Source organism: Pholis gunnellus, assembly GCF_910591455.1.
Source record: "Pholis gunnellus genome assembly, chromosome: 22".
Lineage (NCBI taxonomy): Eukaryota > Metazoa > Chordata > Actinopteri > Perciformes > Pholidae > Pholis > Pholis gunnellus.
The window spans coordinates 18,325,129-18,343,460 of NC_136549.1; the positions used below are offsets into that span (position 1 = coordinate 18,325,129).

The 18,332-nt window shown below is 43.7% G+C and overlaps 3 protein-coding genes across 4 annotated transcripts; 1 reads left to right on the top strand and 2 right to left on the bottom strand.

Annotated features, from left to right (window-relative positions):
• Positions 1–340: 340 nt before the first annotated feature.
• On the bottom strand, positions 341–5,265 carry dusp16 (dual specificity phosphatase 16). Its single transcript, XM_079184250.1, has 6 exons — positions 5,011–5,265; positions 3,973–4,111; positions 3,479–3,642; positions 2,827–2,986; positions 2,623–2,746; positions 341–2,339 (listed from the first exon to the last, which is right to left on the bottom strand). The coding sequence occupies exons 1-6, from the start codon at positions 5,161–5,163 to the stop codon at positions 1,076–1,078; spliced, it is 2,004 nt and encodes a 667-aa protein (XP_079040376.1). The 5' UTR covers positions 5,164–5,265; the 3' UTR covers positions 341–1,075.
• A 3,097-nt stretch (positions 5,266–8,362) lies between these two features.
• Positions 8,363–12,038, bottom strand: crebl2 (cAMP responsive element binding protein-like 2). 2 transcript variants are annotated; one of them, XM_079184147.1, is made up of 4 exons: positions 11,946–12,038; positions 11,736–11,824; positions 11,068–11,265; positions 8,363–9,559 (listed from the first exon to the last, which is right to left on the bottom strand). In XM_079184147.1, exons 2-4 carry the CDS (start codon positions 11,748–11,750, stop codon positions 9,407–9,409), a joined length of 366 nt encoding a protein of 121 aa, XP_079040273.1. In that variant the 5' UTR covers positions 11,751–11,824; positions 11,946–12,038; the 3' UTR covers positions 8,363–9,406. The 2 variants fall into 2 exon arrangements, with proteins under 2 accessions (XP_079040273.1, XP_079040272.1); XM_079184146.1 differs by having other exon boundaries at positions 11,736–11,976.
• A 2,662-nt stretch (positions 12,039–14,700) lies between these two features.
• gpr19 (G protein-coupled receptor 19) lies at positions 14,701–16,002 on the top strand (the record flags this gene model as incomplete). Its single annotated transcript, XM_079184042.1, has 1 exon — positions 14,701–16,002. Exon 1 carries the CDS (start codon positions 14,725–14,727, stop codon positions 16,000–16,002), a length of 1,278 nt encoding a protein of 425 aa, XP_079040168.1. The 5' UTR covers positions 14,701–14,724.
• Between the last annotated feature and the right edge of the window lie 2,330 nt (positions 16,003–18,332).

An 18,332-nucleotide genomic window follows, 5' to 3' on the forward strand; every position in this document is an offset into this window, starting at 1 on the left:
TGCTCTTAGATGTTTAAAGGAGATGAACTCATGACTTCTGGTGACTAGTAGTTCTCTTGAATACTGTGTTGAATAAACTGACTGTAAGTCGCTTTGGATAAAAGCGTCTGCTCAATGACTGTAATGTAATGTAGATATTGTACTTTTACATTTATTGTTCAGAATTCAGATTACTGCTCATATATTTATTCTTCATTAATAATTATAATTTATCATTATTATTCATAACTTATAATAATAATAAATTGGAGACAGGCGGAGGCATGTAAACATGGAACTTACTTCTTAATTTCCCATAAAACAAGAGTAAGACGTAAGACAAGAGTCTTTTTGTTTCAACACTTTTAATCATCAGATTGGTTCTGCTACATGAGCTGTGACACATTGCTCACCTGATCTGAGTCACACCTGAGCTACATCAGTTCAGATCATCATCGGTGATGATGATGTAGACAGGTGACCAGCAGCATCTCCTCCAGCTGAGACGTTCAAAGACTCAAAGAGTCAGTCAGTGAAAAGTACCCGTCGTCCTTTTTACTGCAACACAATCAGACACGTCTTCGTCTTCACAGGTGAGCAGACTCCTGCAGCTTGATTCCCTCCAGACTTCCTGTGATGAGTTCACTGACATCACATGGAGAATTTAAATGCATGATTGAGAGATATTTAGTAAGATCTGATGCTACTTTCATTATATTTAATTATTATAAACAAGATTTTATTCAAATCAAAACATCAGCTGAAGATAAACCAATGGTTGCCTTTATGTTTGTGATGAGCAGAGTTCTGTCCGTTGGTGAATCAGTTCATTGTTCTGATTAATGTTTCTTTGTTCCACATGAACTCAAACAATCATGAAACGTCTCGTCCTCATCGATGATTTACTTCCTTTTGTTGGACCCTAGCAACATCAAGGCTAAAAACAACCCCAGAATGCAACACTTTTCAAACATAGTTTGGGTCAGAACGTCCTGATGTCACTTCCTGTCGGAGTGAGCAGACGCCGATGTGTGCTGCACCACATAGCTCCGGTCAGACTCTAGGACCAGGACCGGGACCAGGACCGGGACCAGGATCAGGAGACCTGGATGACCTCCATGCTGCCGGAGAAGCTGGACTGACTCCCCCCCGTCCCCATCATCTCCTCTCTGGACCTGCTGTCCATCCTCCCGTCTCCGAACTCCATCTGACAGCTTCGTCTCTTCAGCTGCTTCTCAAAGCTGCTCTCTTCATGCCAGCTCCTCCTCGAGTCGCCCCGGTCCCCCGTCCTCTGCCGGCTGCGCCTGCGCACCGCCTCCAGGCCGCCGCCGCCGCCGCATCCGTAGGCCGCCACGCCGCCGCCGCTCAGGATGGCGGAGGTGGAGTAGAAGCGAGCAGACTCGGAGGAGAGGTACCAGCCGCCGGCCAGAGAAGAGGAGACGGGGCCCAGCAGGATGTCGGAGTGCCAGCCCTTCAGGGTCCCTCCGGGTCCTGGTCTGGCCAAGTGCTGCTGGCTGCGGGAGAGGCCGAACAGGAAGCTGGTGGCGTTCTCCTCCACGCTGCCGCTCCGCTGTAGAGGGTGCCAGCAGTTGGGAGTGGCGGGCGGAGGCTTGGTGAAGCCGGAGGAGGACTGGACCTCCTCCTTGTCGGGGCTCTGCTCCGACACCTCCTCCACCGGGGAGAACTGGCACTGTTTACTGGTCGGCTCTTTGAAGCCAGACGGTTTGAAGAACTCGCTGTCTCCTGGTCCTCCGTGAGGGACAAAGGCCGGCTCGCCGTACGACTTGATGTCCAGAGAGAAGGAGCGCTTCAGACGGGCGTTGTCCTCGGGGCCGTCGGAGAGCTGAAGGACGCTCAGAGCCTCGGCCAGCCGGAGCTCCTCGGGGGCGTCGACCAGGACACAAGGAAAGGTGAGGAGCTCCATGAGGGGCTCCATGAGGGGCTCCATGAGGGGCTCCATGAGGGGCTCCATGAGGGGCTCCATGAGGAGCTCCATGAGGGGCTCCATGACGGGCTCCATGAGGGGCTCCATGAGGGGCTCCATGAGGGGCTCCATGAGGAGCTCCATGAGGGGCTCCATGACGGGCTCCATGAGGGGCTCCATGAGGGGCTCCATGACGGGCTCCATGAGGGGCTCCATGAGGGGCTCCATGGGGGCCTCCGGACAGGTGAGAGGGTCCTGGTCCTCACCTGAAGGATCCAGGTCCTCCAGCTGAGGGGGGACCTTACCGCTGGGCTCCGGATGAGCCTTCAGTCTGGTCTCAGGACCCGGAGGACTCTTAATCCTCTTCTCAAAGTCCAGCAGCTGACCCAGGAAGTTAAAGTTGGGAGAGATGGTCGGCCTCTTCTCCTTCACAAACCTGGACACAAAGAGGGAGGAGCTTCATCATCACCTGTCTGCGGTCCTAACCCTCTCACCTGTCTGCGGTCCTAACCCTCTCACCTGTCTGTGGTCCTAACCCTCTCACCTGTCTGCGGTCCTAACCCTCTCACCTGTCTGCGGTCCTAACCCTCTCACCTGTCTGCGGTCCTAACCCTCTCACCTGTCTGCGGTCCTAACCCTCTCACCTGTCTGCGGTCCTAACCCTCTCACCTGTCTGTGGTCCTAACCCTCTCACCTGTCTGTGGTCCTAACCCTCTCACCTGTAGGCCTCATCCAGAGGCATGTCCATCCTCTTCATGATGTAGGCGATGGCGATGGTGGCAGAGCGGGAGATTCCAGCCAGACAGTGGACCAGGACCCGAGCGTTGGAGGCTTTGGCCTTCTCTGAAACACACAAGAGGTTCTGAGGTGAGAGCAGGTGTGGAGTCCTTCAGGTGCGTCTCTGTGACCTCCAGTCCTCTGACCTATGAAGTCCAGGGACCGGTCCAACCAGGGCAGGATCTTCTCACAGAAGGAGTCGTTGACGGGGACCCTGAGGAAGTGGGACTCTGGGATGAAGTCTGGTTTGGGACAGGTGTTACTGGCGTTCAGGACGTAGACGATGTCGTTCTGCTGCATCAGATCCTGGAGACACAAAACCACGTCAGAGAACAGCTCTGTTCTGATTGGCCGAGTGTGGTGGGATGCCTCCCAGCATGCACTGGGGCCACACGTCATATTATATTAGATTATATTTAGTGCTGTTATACGCAGTTTTATTTATTTATTATTAAGCGGACATTTCTAACACAAGAACAGGGCAGCGAGCGGTGAACAGCTGTTTGTGTGGCGTCACTTCCTGCTGCTGCCCCCCCCCCCCCCCCCCCCCCACCGGGTGACAGGAATATCAGAATCATTATAACTGTGTTATAACTGCTGCTGTGTGAAGAGAATCCTGCTGTTAACAAGAACCGGATGAGTTTAACGTGTTTAAACCACATGTTGTTGACCTTTAGTTCATAGAGCAGCACTTTAACACACAAGAGCTCAACACACTACTTTAGATTCATTATGAACTTTAACACAACAATGAGGTTACATGTTCATGGTTGGCAGCACTAGTAGTTATTACATCACCTGGTTGAGGACGTCCCTCTGACAGCCCAGGTACAGGTGAGGCAGGATGCGGGTCGGTCCGCTGCTGCTGACGGGTCGACATGGTTCAGACATACAGGATGGAACCAGAGAGGACCTCCCCTCACACAGACCCGGGAACAGCTGGGAGAACTCGGAGAACCCACCTGAGAGGAACAGAGGAACCAACACACACACACACACACACACACACACGTTTAGACTTCTTCTGCTGTTTTATTCTCAGCAACAAGCCTCTGAACTGATCCTCTGCAGGTCCAACATGAAGATAATAGATTTATATGTTAATATGATTTTGAGGAATCACAACCGTCGTTTGTTAACTCTGACTAAGCTCGGACTAGTCTCTGACTCCTGACTAGTCTCTGACTCCTGACTAGTCTCTGACTCCTGACTAGTCTCTGACTCCTGACTAGGACTGACCTGAGACTCCTGGCTCAGACTAGTCTCTGACCTGAGACTGGGACTAGACTGACCTGAGAGCAGGTGCACGGAGGTGAAGCTCTTCTCCAGTTTCATCAGCAGGACGCTGAGGAAGGAGTCAGAGCTCAGAGAAGAAGGAAGAGAAGAACTGTGGTCGTAAACAACCACCTGCTGATCCTCCTGCAGCTCCAGCTACAACACACAGAGACATTATTATTATTATTATTATTCTATATATGAAACACTTTGATACAATAACAGACATTAATCATGTGACCTGTGAAGGACACATTGATGTTCTAGTCCTGATAACTTCCTTGTTTGTCCATATATCTGATATTTCTGAATAGTTTCATTGAATATTATATTTTATATTTGATTATATATTTCTACACAGAGACGTTTGTCTGCCGTCACAATAGAGAATATAGAATACTGATCCATGTTGGTTTTGCTACAGAAACTTAAGGAAGGGTTGATATGTATTTCCTAATATTTTATTACATTTAAACCCTAAATACCTTGGATTCAAATCCAAAACATATAAACTCATTCATTTAAAAGGCCCGATACTGAATCTTTAAGGCCAACATCAACATGATATCTGAGACTATAAATAAGGACTTTCCCTTCAAAATAAGAGCTCAGGTGTGTAAAACGTTTCCTGTGAAGCTGCTCTACAACCTTTAAAACTCTCGTTCTCTCATAAACGCAGAATGTTCCCTCGTTAATAAAGAGATACTCATTATTATGTGTTAGCTCTTATTATTAACGCTCAGAGGTGAAACGTTATTGATCCGTACTGACCCCCTCACAGTCGAAGGTTAAAACTTTATTGACACTGTGATGGTTAACGTTAACCATCACAGTGTCAATAAAGTTTTACTGTTTCTGATCTCTGATGATGTCACATCGTTTAAATCAACAGGAGAGCTAGTAACGTTAGCAGCACATCTGGATCAGGTCTCTGGATCAGGTCTCGAAGGGGCACCTTGTCCTGGACCTGGTCTGTGTGTGGTCCTGGTCCTACTCTATGTGTGTGTACCTGGACCTGGTCTGTGTGTGTACCTGGTCCTGGTCTGTGTGTGTACCTTGTTCTTGGCTGAGTGCTGCAGTAGCTCCTGGATCAGGACTTTGTCCTGCTGTAGCCTCCTCTTCATCAGCTTGGAGCAGTTCACGTTGACGGCCTCCAGGATGTGAGACGCGTTGTAGTCCACGAAGGGCCGGCTGTCGATCAGGACCATACGGTCCAGACCCCCCTCCAGCAGGACCACCAGGGCCTCCGACCCAATGGCTCGCGCAGACCTGGACCCAGACCATGATGCTGGTCCTGATGGATGCTCCGACATGTCAGACTACCCCCCCCCCCACCCCCCCCCCCCCCCCCCCCCCTCCTCCGGTGGTCCAGCTCAGTGAGGCGGTCTGAAGAGGAACCTCAGAGGAGGAAGACCTGCATCGTGTTGGACCGGTATGAGGTCATCATCCTGATGGGGGACAGCACAAAAACCCCAGACCAGAGAGACAGACAGACAGAGAGACAGACAGACAGACAGACAGAGAGACAGACAGACAGACAGACAGAGAGACAGACAGACAGAGAGACAGACAGACAGGACCCCCCCTGACTGTAGTTTAAAGTGTGTTTCTGGTCTGGGGTCTCTTCCTGGACTCAGAACTGAAGACCTCAATCTGAACCCTGATCCTGGTCTTCATGCTGAAGTGGATCCACACTGTGGGACAAAGAGGGAGGAGTCAGGTTTATATAAACTATGTAACATTAATGATTAAAACATGTGTTTTATGAATGAGGTTAGGTATTAGCAGTTAGCTAACAACTAGCTAACATTGAGCTAACTGTTAGCTAACTGTTAGCTACATTTTGTTACTTTGTTTCCATGTTTAATGACCGACAGACCGATTCTTATGAAAACAACCGACAAAAAAAAGTCACCGACATTTTTCTTCTTCGCGTCTTTTTCGTTCAACTTTAACAGAACTTTTACCAGACTGAGACTTTTTTTTAACCACTCACCGTTTATTGAAAGAGCTCGACGTCAAAAAAGTCCAAACGGCTCTTCAGCGGAGTAAGTGGAAGAAGAAGAAGAAGAAGAGTGAAGTCCTCCTGCTGCCATAAGAGATGAGGTCACTGCGTTAAAAATAAAAGGATGTCGTCATCGCTGCTCCAGTCGAATGAACTCAACGGGTCTCTTAAAGGCGCATGCGCAGTCAGAGAGTGAGCCGACAGAAAACCACTGCGCAGCTTTAAAGGGCAGCAAAGTGTCAGATTATGTATGGGAGACAAATAGCCCGAAAATATACATTCAATCATCATTATTATTGTATAAATAGTAGTAACTCTATATTACATTACATATTACATATAATAGTCCATGTATAATGTTATAAATATTATAATTATTATGAGAGTAATTGTATAAGTAGTGGTATCTCTATATTACGTTACACATTACTAGTGCTGGGCAACAATTACAACTTTGCATTGTTATGTTAAAGTTCAATAATGAATTCAAAAGTAGTGTATTGCGCACTTATATTACAAAGGTCAACAGCATTTGGTGTAAACACCTTAAACTCATCCGGTTGTTGTTAACAGCAGGATTCTCTTCACACAGCAGCACTCTGTGCTCAGTGTGTGACGTCATGTGAAACCTTCACTGCTGTGATTCCTGTGAACATGAACAACATGTTTCACACGTTTCATCACAATGTGTGTCTTGTGTGTTCATGTGAATGCAGCTCTCCTCTTCATCACTATGATGCTGTAACTCAGAGGTGATGAAGGTCACCCAGCGATGTCCAGTAGTCTCCAGTGAGAGCAGCAGCTGGTGCTCGTTGTGACGCGTCGCTGTTGTCGTCTCTCCTTTAACACAACTTGTGTGTTTTTCTGGTGACGGTGCGTCTTGAGGCTCATACGTGACGTCATTGGTTGATCCTAAAGGTGCGTTCACACCAAACGAGACGTGAACGCGCCTTGAGGACGTTCCTCAGACCGACATCTTCACAACACCAACCTACAGCGTGTCTCCACTGCTCTGTAGCATCTGTTAGCTTGTCTCTGTAGCATCTGTTAGCTTGTCTCTGTAGCATCTGTTAGCTTGTCTCTGTAGCATCTGTTAGCTTGTCTCTGTAGCATCTGTTAGCTTGTCTCTGTAGCATCTGTTAGCTTGTCTCTGTAGCATCTGTTAGCTCGTGTTGCTTTAGTTTCTCTAAACTTCTCCCACGCGCTGCATCAACGTAGCCTGAAGACTTCCTCCACCGCTGCCAGTGAGCAACGACTTTCAAAATGAACGTTAACGTTAACGCTCAATAATATAATTGTCGGCGTTAATTAACTAATGTGTTAACGTGATAATAACGGTTAACTTGCCCAGCACTACATATTACATATAATATCTATAATTTTAACCCTGAGGTTCATAGAGAACTGCAGTGGGCCCAGTAAAGAACCCTGAGGTTCATAGAGAACAGCAGTGGGCCCAGTAAAGAACCCTGAGGTTCATAGAGAACTGCAGTGGGCCCAGTAAAGAACCCTGAGGTTCATAGAGAACAGCAGTGGGCCCAGTAAAGAACCCTGAGGTTCATAGAGAACTGCAGTGGGCCCAGTACCTGAGGTCTGTGACTTTAGTTCAGAGTTTATGAATTAGCCTCCTGCTGTGAGAGGACGATGAGCATACGGAGGACAAAGGACGTGATGAATGCAGGAGGCGAGAGAAAGCTTCTTCATACTGGAGCAATTAGCACGCATGGCTAACTCCGGCTGATGAATGAGAGTAAACGATGAAAGAGACCACGAGAGTCTGAAACCGCTCAGCTGGAAACCAGACACAGAGCTATATGAAAGGTTCTGACCTGTTTTATTGGTGCATCCAGGTCTGATCTCCATCCTGCAGCAAACTCCATCTGCTGAGGAAGACCATGCGATACTGATCAAAAGCTTTTGTTGAGATTCTTTTGAAAATGTTTGTGTTAAATCTGAGCTCAGAAAAATGAAAGAGATGATAGAAAGTAAAGACAACTTTCCCTTTAAATAAAAAATATCAGTCTTTATAAACTAGTCATATTGTTTCCCCCTTAAGATTTAAATGTATATATTTATACATAGATATATATATATATAAATATATATATTTTAAATAAACCTCTATTGTACAGAATATCACGATATATGAATTAAACCACATCATTATATTAGTAAACATTTTTGCAATGTAGGTAAAACCTTTAAAATGTGAAAGTTAAAGATCTAGTTTAGCATTAAAATAAATGATTCATGATAAATATTTTTTATATTGACCGTAATCGTCCTTAAATCATATTAATACAGATGAGGAGTCACAGTGCTACTGCTATAAATAGTTTCTATTGATTATTGTGTAACGTTCTGCAGTCTGCTGATCAATAATAAACACGAGTAGAATCTGATGATTTCACAGAAACTCTTTATTTTCTGTTCAAACTAAAATCATTTCACAAAGTGCGTCTGCAGAAAAACAACAAAGTGCACAAAGTTTCATCAGAAACACAAAAGTTTAGAAGATTATGAATCCGCAACCAAGAGAAATAAAGAGAAGCATCTTCATCTTCATCATCGATCAGAGGAACACAAATATAAAATATACAAATACAAAAATATATCCAGCTCCAGCATCACTGTACAGGTAATGAGATGTTAATGAGATCAACACAAAGCTTTCAGATCAGTCATGTGACGCATTAATCAATAAATAATAACAGGAGCAATATGTTGTTGATTTGTTCTAAAAACAAACTAAATTATTTGAGAAGAGTGAAAACTGTTCTTAGAGGATGTTTAAGGTTCATTAAGATCAAATGTTTCAAATATTTAAAGAAGAACTTTTGTAGAGACTCGAACATTTTACATGAAAAATAAAAAAGGATTAATAAATAATTATGTCTTAAAACAAGTTTTAATGAGCAGATCTGTCTTGAATAATGTCAATAAAATGATCTTTAATGGTTAAAAGATTTAAACAATAAAGAATTTTATTATTTTTATAAATGTGAGATTCTTTTTATCGATTCATCTTTTTTCTTCCTCGTTTGGAATAAATATTTAATAAATTAACATTTTAAAGTGAAGTGAAGAAGAGTGTTTTTTGGCCCCGCCTCCTCCAGCAGCTGACAGCCAATGAGCTTCGTCTCGCTGTATTTAAATACGTTGTTGATAACAACGATAACTTTGTTGGGTTAACACTCATTGATTGATGAACTTTATCATCTGAACAGTTCACATTGTTCTAAAATAATTCATGTTAGTTTCTCTCAGGTCTGAAGAACGTATTAATGTATTTATATTAAATCACATGACAGTGTGAAGACATTTTATAAAGAAGTTTCATATGTTTCACTTGTGAGGACAGCCGAGGGTTAATGGGTCCTGTTGTGTGTTATTGTGTTGTATTATGTTATTTCGTGTCGTGTCGTCTTCGTGTCCATCAGACTGGTTCAGCTCTGCCCGTTGCTGCTGATGCTGGTCTTGCTGGTCCTGGTCTTGGTGCTGCTGCCTCCTTGAGGAGTTTTCTGTTCGTCTCCGGTCAGCAGAGCTTTGATCTCTGAGGGGATCTTCCCCTGATCCATGGCTGAGCACCACTGTTTGTACTGAGAGACAGAGAGAGACCAGTGAGACCACTGAGACCAGAACACACAGAGACCACACTGAGTCAACCTGAACCTGAATGTAAACTGTGCTGATTCTCCTTTCCTGTGATATATTTACTTCTATTGTTTGATCTTTTTACTCTCATAGATAAGGACCAGAGATACAGGTAACAAAGACAGGTGTCTCAGTGGGACAAAGGCTCAGAAGAGAGAAGAGGATGAATGGAGGTCAATGGGCAGTTAGAAACTGTAGACCAGGTGTTTTAGTGTGAACTCATGCTGCCCCCCCACCCTGTGCTCAGGTCCTTTATAAGCTACAGAGACACTGGACACTGGACTACACAGCACTCTGTGTGACGATAGAGAATAAATACTCCAAAGACAGACTTCTTCTGTCAATGTCATGTGTCATGGAGTTTGATCACAAGAACACATCAATGACAGATTAGCTAAGAATGTGTTTTAAAGATTTACAAACTCAAGAATATTTGTTTACACACAAGAATAATGAAGAAATGGGGATTATTTTCTTTACTCCCTCTACTGACTCACCGTCTCTAGCTCCTCCCTCTAGTGACTCACCGTCTCTAGCTCCTCCCTCTAGTGAATCACAGTCTCTAGCTCCTCCCTCTAGTGACTCACCGTCTCTAGCTCCTCCCTCTAGTGAATCACAGTCTCTAGCTCCTCCCTCTAGTGACTCACCGTCTCTAGCTCCTCCCTCTAGTGACTCACCGTCTCTAGCTCCTCCCTCTAGTGACTCACCGTCTCTAGCTCCTCCCTCTAGTGAATCACTGTCTCTAGCTCCTCCCTCTAGTGAATCACCGTCTCTAGCTCCTCCCTCTAGTGACTCACCGTCTCTAGCTCCTCCCTCTAGTGAATCACTGTCTCTAGCTCCTCCCTCTAGTGACTCACTGTCCCTAGCTCCTCCCTCTAGTGACCCATCGTCTCTAGCTCCTCCCTCTAGTGACTCACCGTCTCTAGCTCCTCCCTCTAGTGAATCACTGTCTCTAGCTCCTCCCTCTAGTGAATCACCGTCTCTAGCTCCTCCCTCTAGTGACTCACCGTCTCTAGCTCCTCCCTCTAGTGACTCACTGTCCCTAGCTCCTCCCTCTAGTGACTCACTGTCCCTAGCTCCTCCCTCTAGTGACCCATCGTCTCTAGCTCCTCCCTCTAGTGACTCACCGTCTCTAGCTCCTCCCTCTAGTGACCCATCGTCTCTAGCTCCTCCCTCTAGCGACTCACCATCTCTAGCTCCTCCCTGTAGTGTCTCTAGCTCCTCCCTGTAGTGTCTCTAGCTCCTCCCTGTAGTGTCTCTGGCTCCTCCCTGTAGTGACTCACCGTCTCTAGCTCCTCCCTGTAGTGACTCACCGTCTCTAGCTCCTCCCTGTAGTGTCTCTAGCTCCTCCCTGTAGTGACTCACTGTCTAACTCCTCCCACTAGTGACTCACCGTCTCTAGCTCCTCCCTGTAGTGACTCACCGTATATAGCTCCTCCCTCTAGTGACTCACCATCTCTAGTTCCTCCCTCAGAGCACAGATGGCCCTCTCCTTACTGGAGACCAGTTCCTCCAGGTACTGGTACCGGAGCTTCTTCCTGGCTCGACACTCTCTGGCGCTCTGACGGCTTCGCTCCAGTTTGGCCTTCAGGTCGATTTTTGCTGGTTTACGGCCGCGTTTCCCCGGTTTCTTCACTTTACCAGCCACCATCTGATCAATACATTTATGGTTCAGTGATGACTCATAACTTACAGGATATGAAGTCATTAAAATGAGCTCCATCTTTAAAGTGATGAATACATTAATGCAGCGTTAATAATTTGTGTTTTAATCCTCATTATTAATGTAAATCTGTATGAATGTGACGATTTAATAAAGTTGTATAGTTTGATGTTCGTACTTTATTGAAGTACAATAATAAATGCAGTACATCTATTGTACTTTTACTGTAGCAAAATAACACAGAGTACTACGTTAAGATGTCTTCTGTAGCAGCTAGCTGATTACAGAACTGTATCAGCTAGCTGTGATGCTAACTGACTGTGACGTACAGTTAGCATCACAGCTAGCTGGTTACCGTTAAACTGTATTAAATGAACCACCACTCTCTAACACGTTAAAGATGATTACATAATATAAAGGGTGTGTTAGCCGTTAGCTGTTAGCCTTTAGCTTCTTACCTTGTTATCATCCATGTTGCGGAATGCTAACGTGCTGGTAGATTAGCTCGCGTTAGCTGCGATCAGCTAACAGCTACGAGATAAAACTGCTGATGAACAATAAACTAAATATTAATATTAATATAATATAATGCTGAAGTATAATGTACTGGAACACAAACGGACCAAAGAAAACAGAGATAACCAACGTGACGCTGTTTCTTTGTTTACATCGTGTTTCCTGTTGACGTTGCGTGGTGACGTCAGCTCTTCTTCCTCTTCTTCCTCTTCTTGCTCTTCTTCTTCTTCTTCCTCTTCTTCCTCTTCTTCTGGTGCAGTAAAAGCTGCAGACCGCCCCCTGCTGGACCGGAAGAGAGGAGACCGGAAACACATCTAATGTTTTGATTTATTAAAAACGTTTTTCTTCTGGTTTTTATCAATAAATCAGCTTTTAATAAAAGGTCACGTCATCAATAAGGTCAAAGGTGAGCTGTTTGTGTCCATTAATATATATATATATATATATATATATATAATTATATACATATCATTTATATATCTATAAATATATATAAATACACAGGAATATACATAAATATACATACATATATATAAATACACAAATATATATATATATATGTATGTGTATTTATATATATTATATATATTTACGTGTATTTACGTATATTTATATATATTTGTATGTGTATTTATATATATTTATATATATGTATGTGTATTTATATATATTATATATATATGTTTGTATGTAAATTTGCGTTCTATTGATTGATTGATTGATGTGTGTGTGTGTATGTGCGTGCGTGTGTGTGTGTGTGTAGGGGGGGGGGGTCTTTGGGCCTCAGATCTCGTTGGTTCGCTCCTGTTAGAAAACGTTCATCCTCCTCTTCATCATCAGCTGCTTCTTCATCCTCCAGCTACACAGACAGTACAGAGACAGACAGGTGGACAAACACCCATGCTGTGTGCTTCCTTCACGGACCTCCTCTTCTTCCTCCTCCTCCTCCTCCTCCTCCTCGTCTCCTCCGTCTGAACCTGATCCCGGAGAGAGAAACCCGGAGAATGAAGCGTCTGTTCCCGCTGCAGTGATCCGGTGAGTCTCTAAAGAATCACGGAGCTCGATCAGCGACACGAGCGAGACAGAGCGGCCGAGTTCAGACGTGTAAAGACGGACTGCTGAGCTGCGGAGCACCGGAGGAACATCCCGTTATCATCTTCATCATCATTACTTCATCATCATTACTGTTATTATATATAAATATATACATATATATATATACACATATATATATATATATATATATATATATATATATATATATATATATATGTGTATATACACACACACATATTTATATATATATATATATATATATATATATATATATATATATAAATATATATGTGTGTGTGTGTGTGAATCGTGTTGTTTTGTGTTCCTGCTGCTTCATCTTCTTCATCATCATCTTCATCCATCGCGGTGAATCAGACGTGTTGTAGCTGGTTACATGATGAAGATGAAGACGATAAAGACGATGAAGATTGTTTATTAATATCTGATGGATCATCATAAGAAGATCAAATGTTTAATTAACAATCTGATCAAATATTAATAATCACATTTAAATAAAATGTTCAGCTTCACATGATGTAGAATGAGTTGAAGATGATGAAGATGATGAAGATGAAGAGCTCAGTGTTTTTCCATGAAGAGTTTTGACATCGGTTCTCATTTAAAGCTTCATGTTTGTTGTTTTTAATCTGTAAATAATGTAAATAAACAACATAAACATAAACATCTGCTATCATAGAAGATGTGTACTGTACGTAGTACAACGGTGTATTGGAACAGGAGTCAAATACTGCTATGAAGTACACATTTAAAGTACTTTATTTAAGACCTGAATCAATCAATCGACTCGTTGATTGACAGGAAAAGTATTGATTAGATTCATTTTAAAGGACAACGTTGTACTTTTTACATTATATATACACATACATAAGTATTTTATTTCTTTATACTTCTACTTGTATCAGAGAAGTTACATTATTTTAACTTACATTATTTCACATATAACTTTCTGTCTCTTTAAAGATTATTTTTCATAAATAATTCATAATCTAACCAGAGACTTTATGTGAGAATGTTACTGGTTCCACTGGTTCCACTGGTTCCCATAATAACCATCAGGTTGCTATAAACAGAGCTCTCCTCCTCTTAATGGTCTCCCTCAGAGGAGGTCTGGATCCCTGTGGACTCTGAAGGACTAATTGAATCTACCTGATGCCTAGAGACCAGCTTCATTATTTCATGTTATTCATGTTTAAGAGATGAATGAAAATATAAAACTGGTTTCTTCAGACTTCAGACCTCCAGATGTGACTTCTGAAGAGGAACCACATCTTCATCACATTATTTAAATACTCGACAGATAACTGAGGCGTGTTGTTGTTCCTGTCGGCCATGTTGAGTCTCTTCATTAGAAACATCCCATCAGTCCTCTACAAGTCTCTATTAACTACCCTGAGAGGAAGAAAGATCCTCATAGAGTTTCTGTTAGCTACTACAGAACATCACTGTAATACGAACCTACTAGAACCAGACTATCAACCAACCAAATACAACCAGACTACAACCAACCTACTAGAACCAGACTACAACCAACCTACTATACCAGACTACAACCAACCTACCTACTAGAACCAGACTACAACCAACCTACTATACCAGAATACCAACCAACCATCCTACTAGAACCAGACTACTAACCAACTAACCTACTAGAACCAGACTACTAACCAACTAACCTACTAGAACCAGACTACCAACCAACCATCCTACTAGAACCAGACTACTAACCAACCTACTAGAACCAGACTACCAACCATCCTACTAGAACCAGACTACCAACCAATCAAACTAGTGCTCTTCTAACGATGACTTTGTGTCTTTGTGTCCACAGCTCCTCTCTGGTGCAGCTGTAAAACTATGGTGTACGCCCAGTCATCACACACAGTTGGTGTCAATCCCTCCCTTCGCTATCCATCTTTCACGTATCAGATGTCATTTAACTACTCTGAGAGGGGGAACTTGACTGTCCTGGCAACCTTACCCACAACCCCCCTCTGCAGCCTCGAGGGCTCGTCCTCCGGGGGGGCGAACGGGACCTCCGTCTCCTACGAGCTGACGTCGGGCGAGGTCGCCGTCCTGGGTTTGGTGTTCTCAGTTCTCTGGTTGGTGTCCATCCTGGGAAATGCCCTCGTCTGCCTGGTCATCCACCGGAGCCGCCGGACTCAGTCCACCACCAACTACTTTGTGGTGTCTATGGCGTGTGCAGATCTGCTCATGAGCCTGGGTTGGGCGCCCTTCATCCTCCTGCAGGTAGCCTCAGGCCGATGGCCGCTGAGCTCCGCGGCTTGCAAGGCCGTACGCTACCTGCAGCACCTGTGCCCAGGTGTGCAGGTCTACGTCCTGCTGTCCATCTCCGTAGACCGCTTCTACACGATCGTCTACCCGCTCAGCTTCAAGGTGTCCAGAGAGAAAGCCAAGAAGATGATCGTGGCCTCGTGGCTGTTTGACGCTGCCTTTGTGTCGCCCTGCCTCTTCTTCTACGGCTCCACGTCTACAGGCAGCAGTCACTGTGACTTCTTCCTCCCGGACAGCTGGGGCAGCGTAGCCTACGCCGCCGTTCACCTCCTGGTTGGTTTCTTGGTGCCGGTGGCGCTGATCGTGTCGTTCTACCAGCGGGTGGTTCGCTACATCTGGAGGATCAGCGCAGACGGACACACGGTGCGCCGGACGATGAACATCGTCCCGCGGACTAAAGTCAAGACCATCAAGATGTTCCTCGTGTTGAATTCAGTTTTCTTCCTCACCTGGACGCCGTTCTACGTCGCCCAGCTGTGGCACCCGAGGGAGTCCGACGGACCCAGTAGGAAGGGGCTGCTTTTCTTCACGGCCATCGCCTGGATCTCCTTCAGCTCCACGGCATCCAAGCCCACTATGTACTCCGTCTACAACGCCAACTTCAGGAGGGGCATGAGGGAGACCTTCTGCATGTCCTCCATGAAATGCTACCGCAGCAACGCTTACACCATCACGGCGAGCTCTCGCGTGGCCAAGAAGAACTACATTGGGGTGGTGGAGATCCCCGAGCAGGCGAAGACAGTCGCCAAGGACTCGGTTTACGATGCGTTTGGCCGAGAGGCGAAAGAAAAGAAGGTGGCCTGGACCACCAACGCCAACCCTCCCAACACTTTCGTTTAAGTGAGTTGGGACGATTTGGAAAGTTCTGAAACTTTTTCTTCAACAGCACATCAGTGTTAGCAGGCAACCTAGCTAAGGACCAACAAGCTAAGGACCAACACGCTAACACGCTAAGCTTTTATTCAACCATGACGAGTTCAGATTGTATGAAGGGCTTTCTCTATGATGTAACCTTCTGGCAGCCATATTGGAGGTTTTTATACTTCAGATTTTAATCATAATTTATTTCTGCGATATGTTTTTTATGGACTGCTTTTCTTTTTGTGTCATTAATGCATCAGATTCTATGTTTTTCTAATAGCTTGTTAGCTAGCTAGCTAACATCGTCTGTGGCCATCTGTCTGGTTGTAAATGCATCTGGTTTGCTGCAGTAATGTGCGTGGTTGAAGCTAACGTTAGCATCTGCTTTGTTTGTTCAGGTAAACTGGGCCGAGTCCTCTCAGAGTTGCTCCACATGTTGTCCAGTAAACACAAGTGGAGGCTCTAGAGTGGTGAAGTGTGAGGAGCTACACGTGTTGTTAGCATATATGTGACTTCAACTCCAACTCTTAGATGAACATAAAGAGACAACGGGTGTTAAACTGGGAATCCTTCAGATTTCAGCCCTGTTGATTTGTAAACATGAGGTTTAATACAACGAGTCCCAGAATACTGAGGTAACAAAAACTAACAATTGCTTTAATGAAAAAGTCAGTTTATAATCTGCTTTATTCCATCGTTCTGTGAGCAGTAATCAGATGAAGTAGTTTTAGTTTTAATCACTGACACATTTCAATCTGATCGTCTGGTTTTCTAGACACTTTGTGATGAAGAATAGTTCACTGTGACTATTTAATAATAAAAGATTAAACTCTTCTAATGTGAAGCTGTAGCAGAAGAAAATGTTCGGTTTGCATTATTATTATTTATTATTATAATACTTTCATCAGTGGGTTATAATCACGTCGTTCAGAGATAAAAAGTGACTTCAATCTTTAACTTCAACTATCGAGATAAACTTGATTGATTCAGTTTTAGATGAATGTAGCAACGACTAAAACATGACTCCGCAAACCTGGAATATATTTATTCACAACAGTTTTGCGTTTATGTCCAATGGTTACTTTTCAAAATTAGTAAAAATATGGTTAAGGAAGAAAAGATTGTGGTTTTGGGAGATAAACTATGACTGTTATGTCATGTTAGGTAACCGACACACTTTGTTAGTTTTATGGTTTAAAAGATCGTGGTTAATAAAAAAGCAAATATGAACAGATCCTGAATCCTAAATAAGAGCTGAATGTTGGCGATGAATGTAAATGATGAGCTCCAACATGAAGAAAAGTTGAAAATACCTCCAACTTCACAACTCGATGAAGAAGAAGAAGAAGAAGAAGAAGAAGAAGACCTTTCAGCTGCTGTCAGAAAGTGTTCCAGATGTTTTCTATCATTTATCTGCCATCAGATGAGATTCAGCAGATATTTATCAGCAAATAAATAAGTTGATAAATTCCTCTTAAATGTAAGTTCACCATAGTTTACATAACAATTTGCCTTAAGGTCCATTTAGTTCATATGTATTTTGTATTTATGTTGTTTTTTAACCCAAACTTTTAATCCAACACGGACGAGAAGTCTCATGTTATATTTCTGTTAGTCTTGGTTTTAATCTCTGGGTTAGCTAGATGCTAACACAGGTTAGCATCCCACAGAGTAATGTTTCAGATAACAATGTAAGAAAACAGCTTTAAAAACAAACGAGTGAGACGATCAAAAGCCTGAAAGGTTGAGAATTCGACTCTTTGCAGACGACAGACGACTCTCTGAGTAAAATCTTTTTCTACTTTCAGTCGTAGTTTCTGTTAAACTTTGACTCAAAGATTCAACATCTACAACCGAGCAGCAGCTCCAACACGTGTAAACGTTAATATTAAAGGCTTTCTCAGTGTGCAGCCGACTCGTTATTACAGAGAGATGATGATTCACATGAAGTTTTATTAACTAAACGAGGGATGAAACTAGTGAAGACTGCCAGTAGTTAGTTTTTCTAGAGCTCCATTGACTTTCTAGCAGGAGGAATGTTCACCTTATTCTATCATCAAACTATAAATAAACATATAAATTAATCAATTCATAAATACACAGCCTTTATTGATTCTGAACTGTTTTAGATTTGTCTTCCAAGTAAAAATGTTGAAAAAAGCTGCAGCTTAAAAATCATGTTTTCTTTGTAATTCATAACTATTTTGTCACAATGCTAACAGCATGCTAACCGTGCTGCTAACACACACTACACCTGATGCTAAACATGTCAGAACTCATTCATTCAGACTCAGCTGTACTTTGGATTT